This window comes from Bemisia tabaci, chromosome 5, assembly GCF_918797505.1.
Source record: "Bemisia tabaci chromosome 5, PGI_BMITA_v3".
In the NCBI taxonomy this organism is placed as follows: Eukaryota; Metazoa; Arthropoda; class Insecta; order Hemiptera; family Aleyrodidae; genus Bemisia; species Bemisia tabaci.
In genome coordinates, this window is record NC_092797.1 from 24,220,184 (window position 1) to 24,233,569 (window position 13,386).

Here is a 13,386-nt window from a genome sequence, read left to right on the forward strand (position 1 = left end):
CCCTTTCCCTTTCGTTTTACACTTTGATAAACACAACATTTTACAGCGTGTACCTTCGCTTTTCCATCATCCATCACCTCTCGAAGACCGGTTGTGCTTACGTCATCTCCTTCACAAACGAACACTTTAATTTTGAGGGGCAGCGGCAGCCGATTGATACTCATTCCTTCATGAGAGCTCCGGGAGGAACAGACGACCTGAGTGTAAAAAAAAACTCATTCGATGATTTAAGAGTTTCGTCTCTAAGAGTGGGTTTGCTTCTCTGAAGAATCGCACCTCCGATGAGTTGGAGTATCGAGCAGAACTTTCGGTTAAAAACTAAACACGCCCGATTTTTTAAGATAATTAAACCGATTGGTAGTTGCAGAGAACCACTTGTTTGCATAAGAATGTAATTAAATTAAAGACATCACAATACATACACGAATACGTGGTATCACTACTTTTATCGAAAAACTCTATGGACATTTTTAAGACGCACAAAATCAAATCAGCAGCTATCAGTTACCATCTTGAAGGTAATATGTTACTTATGCTGGAATTGGCAAATTCAAACTTCTCGCTGGCGAAAAAAAAAGTCGATCGGGCGAATTGCTTCTTCTTTCATCCGAGGGAAATAGAGTCCTTGCCAAATGAGTTGATGCGCTTCTAGACTGTGACAGAACAGAGGATCGTACGCCGTCTTTCTTACATGCAAAGTAAATTCAAGAATCAAGTTGGCAGTTCTTCTGTTGCAGTCTAAAAGCTTTGAAAAACTTATTGCGAAGAAAGGGAGGACTTGTCTCGCAAAGGAGACATAAAAAGCATCGTTCAATTATCTCAACACTTTCATTCATAAATCATTTTTACAACGGATGGTGGGTAATGAGCCATAATTAGCCTTACTGTGACACATAAATCTGGTATTTGCCGGCTTATGTCAACACCTTCCGAGCAAATGAACACACTTCAGACTGTAAACAAAACCGTTCGCTCGATAGCACAATAAAGCAATGCCGACGGATTGGCCCTTCTGTTAGACGACTGCCGAAATTGCGATAGCCACTCGAAAAAGAAAGTAAAGCATTAAGGGAGACAGATTACTTTAATTATAGTCCTTCGGAATTATTAATTATATTGATAAGACGGATAAAATGTTTAAAAAACTGTCTACACCCCCATTCTAGTGACGCGCGAAATGCTTGCTTGTTTGAGAAATAATTGCCTAGAGGAGATGAGTCTGAACTCTATAACCATGAAAATAAGATAGATATCAACATTTCATCAAAGTGGAATAGGTAGGTACGAAAGAATGTGATAAAACTGCTGGATCACTCGGGTACAGATACTTTTCGGGTGTAGGAATGGGACATTACACTGAATAGCTGACTAAATAACCGCGTAAAGTCTATGTATTAAATAAACTGTCACTCCCAATAAAAGAACTTCAGCGCCCTACCGTAAATTGGGTGGGATGCATGCTAGTTGATATCTCCAGAAGTGCAGATGCGACTTTTCCGACGCCGAGGCAGTGATTTTGCCTAGTCTTAGGAAAGCGGGCCAACTACACCTTGTGCCATAGAGCGTGGCCCATGCATACCTCGATGAATGTCCAAGAGTATGAAAACTTTGGTAGGAGCGTCAGGGACCGAATTTTGTTGGCACTTTGGCATGAATGCAGATACAGCATCTATAGATTAGCTGAAACTGCACCGCCGCAGACTGGATCGAGTCAATAGGAGAGGTCGGACAAAATTTGGAAACTATAAACGCTTATCACTCCGTTTATACAAAACGTTGAGGTTCTAAAAGTGGTTCCATTGGTTTCCTCGTAAAATTTTCTTCCAGGAGCACCCCTTGTAGTTTAAAATGTGACGAAATAAACATCAAAATGTGCAGTTACCTAAAGACAAAAATTTCATGTCCGACCTCTCCGATTGACTCACTTTACTGTGCGCCGGCCAACCAGAAACCCTGGACCGAACATCACGCGCAATCGTTGCGTTAAGTATTCTTAACGAATTAAGATGTTGCATGTGTGAGGAATTTGCGATTTGACTGTTGATTCGTATGTAAAAGTTCGCGAGAAACACGATGGTGCCACTGGTTTTCTCTGGAATCAACTCCCAAGCTCAAAAAAAGCTCTCAAGTTGAGGCCAATATGGAGGGGATATCCCACGCTATCCTGGGAGTCCACCTCTACATCAAGACAAACTCTCCATGCCAAGATAGGGAGCAAATACATTGACAGGGTTGCCACTTCATTTGGGGACTCTAAAACTGAAAACACGGCAACCCTGCTGATGATGGCTAAATGCTCCCTATCTCTGCATGGAAAGTTTGTCTTGGTGTAGACGTGGACTCTTAGGATAGCGTGGGATATCCCTTCTATTTTGGCCTCAACTTGAGAGCTTTTTGTGAGCTTGGGAGTTGATTTCAGAGAAAACCAGTGGCACCATCGTGTTTCTTGCGAACTTTTACAGAAGAATCAACAGTCAAATCGCAAATTCCTCACACATGCAACATCTCCATTTCTGGGACTTTTAGCTGTGCATCGTTTTTCGCCCCTTTTCTGTGCACACATGAATAAGTTAAAGCTCCTAATCAACTGTAACTTATTCCGCCTCAGTTCCGGGAACTCTGCGCTTGTGGACAAGGCATTTAACAAAACTTCAACTGCTCCAATTCTGATAACATGAAACAGTCAGAGGCAGAGGGGCATTACTGCACTAAAACGTTGTAAATATTCATATAAAAATGATTTCCTTACTCTATGAAGGTATCAAATTGTTTTCTGAGATTTTTTGTGACTTTTGTTCGACATTTGACAATTCCTCGAAACCTTTCATGAATACATTTGCAATGAGTGAGTAAAGAAATAAGTTGTCGAGTGAAGCTTCCTCGCGTTACAATGCAGTTAAGTCCCTCCTGGGCCGGACAAGTCAAATTAGTGGAAAAAGGCCCGGATTGCATCCACTTTTAAGGGATCGGACGGTTCCTCACACAGGGAAGCTGATGGGTATGGAATACCCTTAAAAATTCAGAGTTCTGGGGTCCGCCTGACTGATTTTTAAAAATCTTCACCCGCAAAATATATTTTCTGTCGAAAAATAAAAAAAAAATACGAGGGTGTCAAGCAACCTGAAAAATCGAGAATTAAGTGGGAAATTTTTCGACACCAGAGAAAACCTTAAAAAACGCCGTGGATCTTACTTTAGCTCATTGTCAGTTTGCCATCAGTTTTCAGTGTAGGCAACACGAGCTCCGACAAGGCCGAACAGTGGTAACACCCTCAGTTATGGCACTTGTTTGTGTTGGCGCTCAGACTTCAGGTACCTTGTATTATTTATTTTTCCCTGAATATCAACTTCACGGTTACTACTTTGAAATCGATGCATAGAAAAAGTTAGATTAAAAATTTCTGTACCTGTACTTACATCGAGGTATTCATATGATTAATTCAAGAATTAATGCAAAGATTAATAAATAAAAATCACAAAGGAATTTAAACAAATAATATAAATTGAATTACGCTTAAGCGGTTTTTTGTGTGAAGAAGCCCAGCCCTGAAAATTTTAAGGGATACCTAGCAGCCAAACAAACCATAGGAGGAAAAAAATTATATTTAGTGAGAGTTTGCCTCTCAGCTTCATTTCTTCCACTCTATGAAGCAAGGTTTCCAAAATGAGACATAGGTAAGTGGGTAAGTTCAAAACCACAAAAATTATGACCCAAGTAGGTAAGTAATGAGAAAAATAAGAATAAATTGTCTTCCTGGTACTTTATATTGTGCTAAAAAGGGTCATGGACAATGTATCCGTTGGCACTAATAGGTACTTATGAGTGCAACTCTGGATAGAACCGATTTCCATACTCTCTGATGTAATTTTATTATAGGAAGTTGGAGGTAAGTATGCCACTAGTTAAATAGTGGTACATACCTACAGCACAGCTGCTTTGCTGATTTCAGTATAAGTAAGGGGCCATCAATAAATTACGTAATGCACTTTCTCCCATTTTTAGACCTCATCCCCCTCGTAAGGCATCCCTTCATCCCCCTCTAAAAATTATGTAAGGCTCTACCGACCCCCCCCCCCCTCTTTTTCAATTACTTACCGCAGATCTTAGCATTATACGATTTCTTTTAGAAAAGAAGGAAACTTTTAGGCTAAAATTTTTACTAGTGAAGCTAAATTTTTGAAGGAAGTTCATAGGAAATATTAATCATACAATTAGTTTAATAAACAGAAATACATGGAGAAAAATTGAAAATTTGTTTTGCCTTTCGAATAGTTAAAAGTATGAGGTTGACATAAGGATGAAGTCACTGCTCATCATCCCACGGAGTGGAAAAGTAGGAATTGAGAGAAATGAAAGGAGCAGGATCCGATCGGTCCGGAATCGGTGATGTGCTGATTTCCTCTGTTTCATCTTGAATTTTATTATCAACCAGATGAAAAATGGATTTTTGCAGTTTCTTTAAATATAAGCTGGATCGCTTACGTAAGGCTCAGCCTTATCCCCCCTCCCCCTTGTAAGGCACCATAAGGCTGTTAGAGACCCCTCCTCCCTCTCTATGTGCCTTACGTGATTTAAGGATGGCCCGTAAGTGCGATGAGAAACCCGACAAGTCACAATCAAAATGACGAATGCTCCTATCTGCGACTAGAGTTCATGTTAGATAAGTTGACAATTGGTAACGTTAGCAAGTGACTACATTGCAGTGGTCCAATAGTGATTGAGGATTGACAGCAAGCGATGCTGTCAACATGCACGGGTACATAAATAGATCTGTAGTGCATGACAAGCAAAAGTAGCATACTACCAACTTATCTGACACAAGTTCCGTTCATATTTCACATGATTACAGAAAATTAAATATTTTAAATGATGAAAATCGTGAAGGTACATATCGACGGTGTAAGTCGGCAATCACATAACTCGGAAAACGCGATTTTTCAGGAGAGGGAAAAAACTCTCTACATTCCTCATCTTTGAAGGTAGAGGGGAAATAATTCTTGAAGACAGCAAGGATAATATGTTTTATAAGAATCTATCATCATTTTGAATCATATTCTCGTCTGTCAGGAGAAATGACCGAAAAACCGAGTTACGTGTTTGTGGAACTAAGGTCCAACACTGAATTCCGAGATACCTACGTGGTTGGCAAATTACTGTTTCAAACCTCTTCTTTGCCGATTTTGACTGAAGAAACACTCAATATAGAGTTTAAAAGGATTGGTTGCTCTAATTTGCCTCTTAAAAAGATTCAGTTAATCCCTCAACATGGATGGAATATCCTGCGTTGCAAATAATATGGATTATTGGATGCAATGAAGAAACTCAGATCTCATGGTTGTACTGCAGTACACAATTAAAAGGATGGAAAAGGAACCGGCATTTCCAAAAGTATTATTTTCGATTAAATCTTCTTCTCTGGCGTTCTTAAGTGATCAAACGCCTTCAAGTACCCTTATATGCATCACTGAATCACTGATACCAAAAGTTTACTCCCCTTTCATTTAACAGCGACTGTCATACCGCCCATGAAAACAATGTGACTCCGGTCCATTTTTTCTACTAAAGGAGGTATGACTGGGTGTCTGAGTTTTGACAGCCACTTTAAGAATCCTCTCACTTTAAAAGTAGCCTAAAGTTTCTTGTAACAAACTTTATTTGGCAGCGAATCTTTGAAATGACACCGGAAATCAAGTCGACGGCGTAAGTCGGCAATCACATAACTCGGTTTACGACGTCGCAGACTTCCTGTCATACTTTATTTTTTAAACGGAAAACTACTCAATGGCAATCCTTTAAGACTGCCATGATTTTTTTTTTTTCTGTGCAAAGAAAATTCTGTATAAACTTCAAGAAATGATGTCAATTGGTTCTCTTTTAAAAAAAATAACATAGAGGCGGAGATTTTCAGACACCGCAAACAAGATAATTATGTGATTGCAGGTTTATTCTGTCGAATTACGCATTAAAATTAAATGAAGATGAAAATAAGCGGATGATAACCCAGTTATCTGATGGATTAGATGTTAAATGTTAAAACAATAGGTAACAATGTTTTTGTTGTTTGAAGATTCCGTGACGTACTAACTTTTAAGTTTCCCTCCTAAACTGTTCTTGATTCTTCCCGGGAGAAGCCGCGTTGTGTAAAAATGCGGCGCGACGGAACGAGTAATGTGTTATTGGAATTAAGGCCGAGATATGTGATTTGAGTTCTATGTTTATAGGTGACTTCCAGATTTTTTTCGACTGAAATATTATGATAGCAGGTAAAGAGCTTCTACTACACTTCATTTCTGCAGCTAGCTCAAAACCGCCAAAAATCGAGTTATGTGATTGCCGACTTACACCGTCGATATGTAAGAGTAAGACAGTCCAACCTGAAACAGTTGAGTGGCCTTTTTACAGAAAATTTAACCTCCCTTGAGAGAGCGAAATTGAAATATTTATCAAAAAACAGAAAGAAACCTCTGGTTACTGCTTACAACACGAATTGGTCAAAGTTCTTGGACAAGAAAACCTCAGGACTGATGCAAATGAAGATGAGGTGAGATACTTGGGTTCAGAAGTGTCTGAAGTAGAGCTGATCATAGCTCAGAAAAAACTTCATGACAGGTTGCTACTCTTATCAATTCATAGATCCTCCGATCTCTCTTCAAATAGATACTGAAGCTCAGTAGTCAAAGGTATCAAAAACGAGTAAGAATAAATAACTTGGAATATTCTGTGCTATGGTTGAGTGAGAGAAAATACCTTCAATATACTTCAGCTCCAACGATTCTGATAAGTGGGTTACCTCCAATGAAATATACATCTTCAAATAAGAACAGAAAACCTCAGAAAATGAGCAGAAGATTACTGCAAAGAGGCAAATGGATAGCTGTTGAAAGCAACTCACCAAACTATCAACATCGAGGCTCATTCTTGGCTCCACATGTTTTTTTTCATCAAATCCAACAGAGATCACCATAGGTATTTCCTTTCGAGACTATTCCAGTATCCATAAAAAATGAACGTCACAATTCCATTATCACTAACGACGTCGCGCACCAGCACTACTAAATTTTAACTCCGCTATCATCGCAGGAAAATATACGCGACGAGACGACTTTCGAGAGACTTTTCAACGAAAAACTTATTCTCGACGGCACTCCGCGGACACTTGTTGCACAGAACAAGCTCGCACTTCAATCTTCACGAGAAATCGCACAGCACGGCACGGATTGATCACAATAATCGGGATAGTGTAATTGAAATCTAGAAAACTAAATTTCACTTCAAATTATCAATACTACATCCTTCGATCCTTCCACATGAAATTCGGTGTTTACTTTTTGCAGGCAAAGACCCCCTCGAATGAGCAGGCAAGATGGCTGCGTGGCGCACCACCTGACTAGAGCAAGGTACACTCAGGTACACTGCTACCAGTAAGGTAACTGCAAGGCGGATAAAGAATGGTGGTCGCATTTCGATTTTGGCTGCCATCTTGAAGCGTTGTGACGTCAGGAGGGTACGGGTTATGCCGTGCAATCCGAGGTTGAGTCGGCCCCCCCGGCCTCGGCCAGCCCATGTACCCGATGTACCCGATACCGTGTGACGTCCAGAGGGTACGAAATGCGACCACCATTCTTTATCCGTCTTGAGGTAACTGGCAGATTCTCCCGTAAGATCGCGTATGGTCACTTTTCGAGGGGCGGACTTGGCGCGAATTACCCGCGAAAATATGAAATGGGCATTTGGAGTTCAAACTTGGTCCGAATCTGGCGGGAAACGTACCCAACCAGGTATCGAGTGCTGGAGCCGCGGTAATGCGGTATTGCTGAGCGAAAGCGGGCCAGACAAGTAAGACGGCCCTAACTACTGTTGAATATGAATTAATTACCTAATTATCTCGAACCTGAGTCATTTTTTAATTCCAGATTGACGTCAAGTCATCAAATTAATTTTTTCTTAAATTTTAAATAAAAAATGAACCGATATAAATACTTTGGAGCCGCGCATAAACAATTTCATATTTTTTCATTCAATTTGTTGGCCCCCTCCATAGAGTAATTTCTGTCATTCTATCCCCCCCCCCCCCCCCCCTATTGATAGGTACATGTCAGGCAGCATGCAAACCACCACAAATTAGAAATTACGTCAGGTTTACTTAGGTCAACCCACCCCCTTCATTTTACTCAGAAAATCCGGCTGTTATCAACTACTGAGATAAATTTTCGATTTATCTGTAATGATTGAGGCTCGGCCTGAAACCACCTTGGACACTGTCATTATCTCAACAGAGTTTAACGAAAACCCACCATGTAACAAAGTAAAATGATGAAATTTCAACTTTTTTTTCTTTTTTTTTCTTGGAGGATGACAATACTTCCTCTCTACCCTAGGGGAGCGAGAAAGTAAAAATACAATTACAATTTTTCGCAAACATTCAGGGATGCTGAGGGAGTGAATTAAATGAAAGAAAAAGTTACTTTTGGGGAAAACTTTCAAATATTATTTTTGTACAAATACGCGTGTACTTGGATGATTGAGACACAGGTAAAATGTTCATTTCAAATAAGAAAAGGCTTTAAAAATAATACATTGGTCAAACAACTTAAAATTAACAGTCTCAGGTTAGGAACAAACAACATAAAAATTGAGTTGGGTATGGAAATACTGCCCCCTCCTCTAAAAATAAGTAAATAAATGCTTGGGGAATACATCTACTTATAGATTATTTGTGTACAAGTCAGTGCTTATGTTATTGAGCTAGAGGTGATACTTCCTTCCAAACAAGGAAAATCGATTCTTTTATCATTTTCAGGAGGCCCTTCAATTACTTGTAAGAAAATAAACTACACCACGTGTCTAATGGTTACAAATGGCAAATTTAAAGCATTACCTACGTGAGGTCGGAATGGGGTCAATAAGATTCTCTTGATTGATGAGAGCTAAGTTCTCAGTTTTTTTTACTCTGATGCAATCATAATGCTCATTGATATCTATTATTTCCAATTTGGCGCATTGAAACAAGACAGTTTTTATATTTACCACATAAGTAAATATCAACAATTTCTGCAAAACAAGGCAAATTTTCAGCTATATCATAAATAAGAACCATCTCGGATGAATACCTAGTGCCGTATAACATTTTATCCAGGAAACTTATAAACCTTCTGTGTTAAGTCAGTTATTTTTTACTAAATAATTGGGAAAATTTTGCAACTCATCTGGGAGAGAAACAATGTCTTCTGAGCCCCATTCAAATAACTCATTCAAAAACTTATCAGAAAAAATAGAAGTCTGGAAATTTAATTGACTATTCACAACTAGCGTGTACTTTGGGTTTACCCTACCAGCAACGACATTTGCATTATTCTTACTAATTCTGTGTTTCCCATCAAACCTAAAGACCCACAAATTCACGCAAGTACCAAATTTTCTCAGGAAATTGGGATAATGGGTTAGATGATGGAATTTATTTTTCAAAGATTCGCCAGACAGATCATGATAGGTTGTGTTTAATTCGCCGATGTACAGTTCCAACAAACCGGAAACCTGGTTTCCTGTTTTTGTCTTTTTGAATCGAGGGGGCAAGCAGATACTCCAGAAGCTGTTTCAGCTTATGGTATAAACCCCATATTGTACATATATATCCTTCTGGAATCATATCACCTATTATGAGCGAAAAGAATCTAACTAAAGGGTCATTCCACTGTTCCGGGTGTGACAACAATTTAACATTAAACAAGAATTTGGACACTTCCTTGGGGTTTAATTAAAAAAGAATTTGCTCTAGCAAAAAGAACTTTTTTTTATAGATCATTATAGTTTATCAGAAATTGGTTTTACTTTGTTCCATTCCTCAGAAAAAATTAAAAGGGTACTTTACGGGTGTAACCAATTTTGGAAGTGAGTTTTACCTCAGTGAATGTAAAGCGGAAACTCACAGCGAATTTTATGACTGTAAAAATCTGATTAAATTATATATTAAAGTGGAGGGTTTTTTCTTCAGCTGCTGATGATCTGTTTCCAATTTTCTTCTTTTCTTTCCTTGAAAAATGGGAAAGTTCGCGTTATGGGTGTGAAAAATTGTTTCTATGAGGTCCATCAATTCGGAGAGAGTTTGAAGTTAAAAAACTTACTTTTTTCCTAAGCTTTTGAAGAACTTAGGAGGCCCTAACCATATTTTTCGAGGCCACAATCATTCTTTTCACAAAAATTCTTATCGGAACCAATAAAGGATTTAGGAATCCCTGCCGTTTGCAAATTCTCCATTCAATTAGATGATCTCTTGAAAAAGCGCTCTACCCTAATGAAGGGGGGTTTCACGCCTTAAATCTTGCTGAGTTTGAATGCACCTGAATAAGTTGTGAGGATTTTTTTTCTTTAATTTGAAGAAAAGAAAAAAGATAAAAAGTACTAATTTTTTGTTTCTATCTTTCTTTTTTTCAGATCACTGAGTAGCATGCTGTATATTACTAGCTGCTTGTTTTATTATATTTTCTTTAAACTGCAGAGAATGTCTGTTCTTTGCATGTATTTTTGTCATGAGCTCTCGTGATTTTTTAATTGTTGTTAAAAATGAAGGTTTTTTTAAAGAAATAAAAAAATAAACTAAATAAATAAAAGTTAAAAAACTTATCGGTGTTTATTTCTTAATTGTTCTTCCTTCGACAAAAACATGTAGCAGCTCTCATTATTTTCGTCTCCTTGTTCAGTAATTTAGGCTACCACTAATTTTCTTGTAAAAATACTGTGTAGTGTAGTTGCTTGAGCTAATGAAAGCAGGATGCATTGCAACTTCATTTCCTGATGATTTTCAATCATCAATTCATTAGGGTCAAAAAGCATCCTGATTTTCTTTTTCAATTGTATCTACCCATAAGTTTTTTCAGTAACTTCTGGTTTTTAATGAACGTTTTAAGTTTTTTTTTTTCGATTGTGTATTGTAGCATCCAGTCGGCATGTCAGATATATCAATGAAATTCGAATAAATCCGATGCAACTTTCGCTAATTGGGTTCTTGCCATTTCTCTTTTTATTCACACATGTCATGAAATTATCTATGCATGGTTTTTTCTTCTTTTTCCATTTATTAAAGTAAGTTATTTTTTAATAATAACTGGGAAAATTTTGCAACTCATCTAGGAGAGAAACAATTTCTTCTACGCTCCATTCAAGTAAACCATTTAAAAACTTATCAGAAAAAATAGGAGTCTGGAAATTATGAGTGGCGGTAGCCACATCCGGGCAAGTCACCTATCCTCCAAGAATGGGCCTGTTGCACTCGGGAGGGATTTTGTTTTTGAGAGTAATGAGCCACTTTCATGTAAATTTTCACGAAAAAATGGTTAGTGTGGTTAATAACACTCTTAGTTTGATATTAAAGCTGCAGAAGTTAAATAAAGTTCAAAGTTCCAACGGAGGCCTCTCATTGGTCGGCTACATCACAACCAGCATGCTTATTTCCCGCCGTTTCGATGCACCTGTGTTTCCCAATTAGGAATCCAAATTTGTACTTTAAAACGAATTTAGGTCAATTTGTAACTTATTTTACCAAATTTTCTTGCAGAATTTTGACGACCCCCCCCCCCAAAAAAAAAAAATTTAAAGGCGGTGGCTGCTGCCTAACTGGATATATACGGAGAAACTGCATCGGGCTCGCCTGCACGGTTTGTGGCCCATTCAGCTCTCCTGCTAATTAAGTCGTAGAGTAAAGCCCAACAACCCAATAATATTTGGGTAGATTGAAATTACCAGAAAACTTTAGTTGTTACTGTGAATCTTGAAATTTATTATTTAACCTCCCCAGGCAGTTCAAATGAACCACATTTTCTACAGTAAAAAGGAATACCCTTTAAAAAGGTCTTTTAAGTAGGTATCTGAAAAAAAATTCTGAACACTGCGTGCATAACATCCATAACTTTTTTACTGTTACCAGTGGAGGCAAACTAGGTACATTAAGTTCCACTAAGAACATGGCATAGAAATTGATAGGTTATCATTCCATACATCTTCATCTTAAATTAATGTATGATATCAACTTTTGCATATACCATCAGTGCACTTATACAAAATAATCCTTTCTTATGTGAGCAAAGATGAGATTGAACTCCAACACAATGTGTTGATAAGAAGGTGGAGAAATGGTGCTGGGTCCACACCATTTCGTGGGGAAACAAAGCCAAGAAATACCAAAAATTAAAATTAGAGTCAAAAATAAATTTTTAGAACTCTAATGCACACCAGTACGAAACTGAGGGGGGAGAGTGTTCAGCTCAGGCAGTTTGCAATGGAATATTAAGTTGGAGTCACGCCGAGAAATCTATACCGGTTTGGGCCTTATTAGACCTCATCAGCAGATCACACTCGGCAGTGAACCCGAGACACTGGTGCGCATTAGAGTTCTAAAAATTTATTTTTGACTCTAATTTTAATTTTTGGTATTTCTTGGCTTTGTTTCCCCGCGAAATGGTGTGGACCCAGCACCATTTCTCCACCTTGTTACTTACAGTTCGGGCCACTTCTTAGTGTTTGATTTTTTCATGTGTTGATAAGGCGCGTCATTAACTCGCACATATCAACCCCTTTAGTTTTCATTTACAGAGATATCAAAATAGGCAAGTAGCACAACAAGAGAATTCATACGATCCAACACTTCGACGACGCACTTTGACGAGACCGTGTATTGTGAATGTAGGAAGCCATTCGGACGAGTTTAAGTTTTTTGATCTGCCTCCAGCAAAATCTTATCAGATTCTTAAAGAAAAGTGTTACGTAATAATTTAAGCGAAGAAAGGAAAAATTCTGTTCAACTCCTGAAAGAGAAAGTCGATTTAAAGGTATTTTGGGGCTAAGATATCCAAATCACTGGTATGATAAATTCAGTCATATTATTGAAAAGAAATTGAATCGATATAAATGCAATTGCATTAAATATGTCTTGATTTTGTTATTTTAAACGTATTTCCATGCAAAGAAGTTCGACCATGTCCATGCTTTATTCATTCATGAATTGAAAGTAAGCAATCTACATCCCGAAAATCTACCGATTTGCCGTAAAAAATTGCAGAAACTTGATATACTAGGTCGATGCACCCACTTGGTGAATTTGTCAACTAATTTCGTGAGTGCAAATATATAAAAATCAATATTCTATAGTCATTTTGGGTGCATTTATTTTTCATGAAACAATAATAATTTTCATCCTGAAAAACTATCAATTTTCCGTATAAAAGCGAAAAAATCGAAAGGTGTCGACTCCCTGACGTGAAAATTAGATTCTACGTGTAAAAATACTTACCTATGGATATGCTGAGCAGAAACCATGTGTGGACACAGTTAGCAGTCTGCGGCAACATCAGTTCAACAGAATAACGGCAAAAATTAAATCGGATTTTAGCCGCT

General features: G+C 38.0%; 1 protein-coding gene and 1 long non-coding RNA gene across 3 annotated transcripts in view; one reads left to right on the forward strand and one right to left on the reverse strand.

Moving 5' to 3' along the window:
* The window catches only part of Rgl (Ral guanine nucleotide dissociation stimulator-like), a 96,665-nt gene extending 89,318 nt beyond the window's left edge, over positions 1-7,347 (reverse strand). For both annotated transcript variants that reach the window (XM_072300447.1, XM_072300446.1), the window contains exon 1: positions 6,893-7,347. In XM_072300447.1, the coding sequence (XP_072156548.1) occupies positions 6,893-6,964 (72 nt within the window). In that variant the 5' untranslated portion in view covers positions 6,965-7,347. The remainder of the gene's footprint in view (positions 1-6,892) is intronic.
* An 83-nt stretch (positions 7,348-7,430) lies between these two features.
* Positions 7,431-12,902, forward strand: LOC109036606 (uncharacterized). Its single transcript, XR_011899886.1, has 2 exons — positions 7,431-7,836; positions 10,432-12,902. It is a non-coding gene; the product is annotated as an uncharacterized lncRNA (long non-coding RNA).
* The last annotated feature ends 484 nt before the right edge of the window (positions 12,903-13,386 follow it).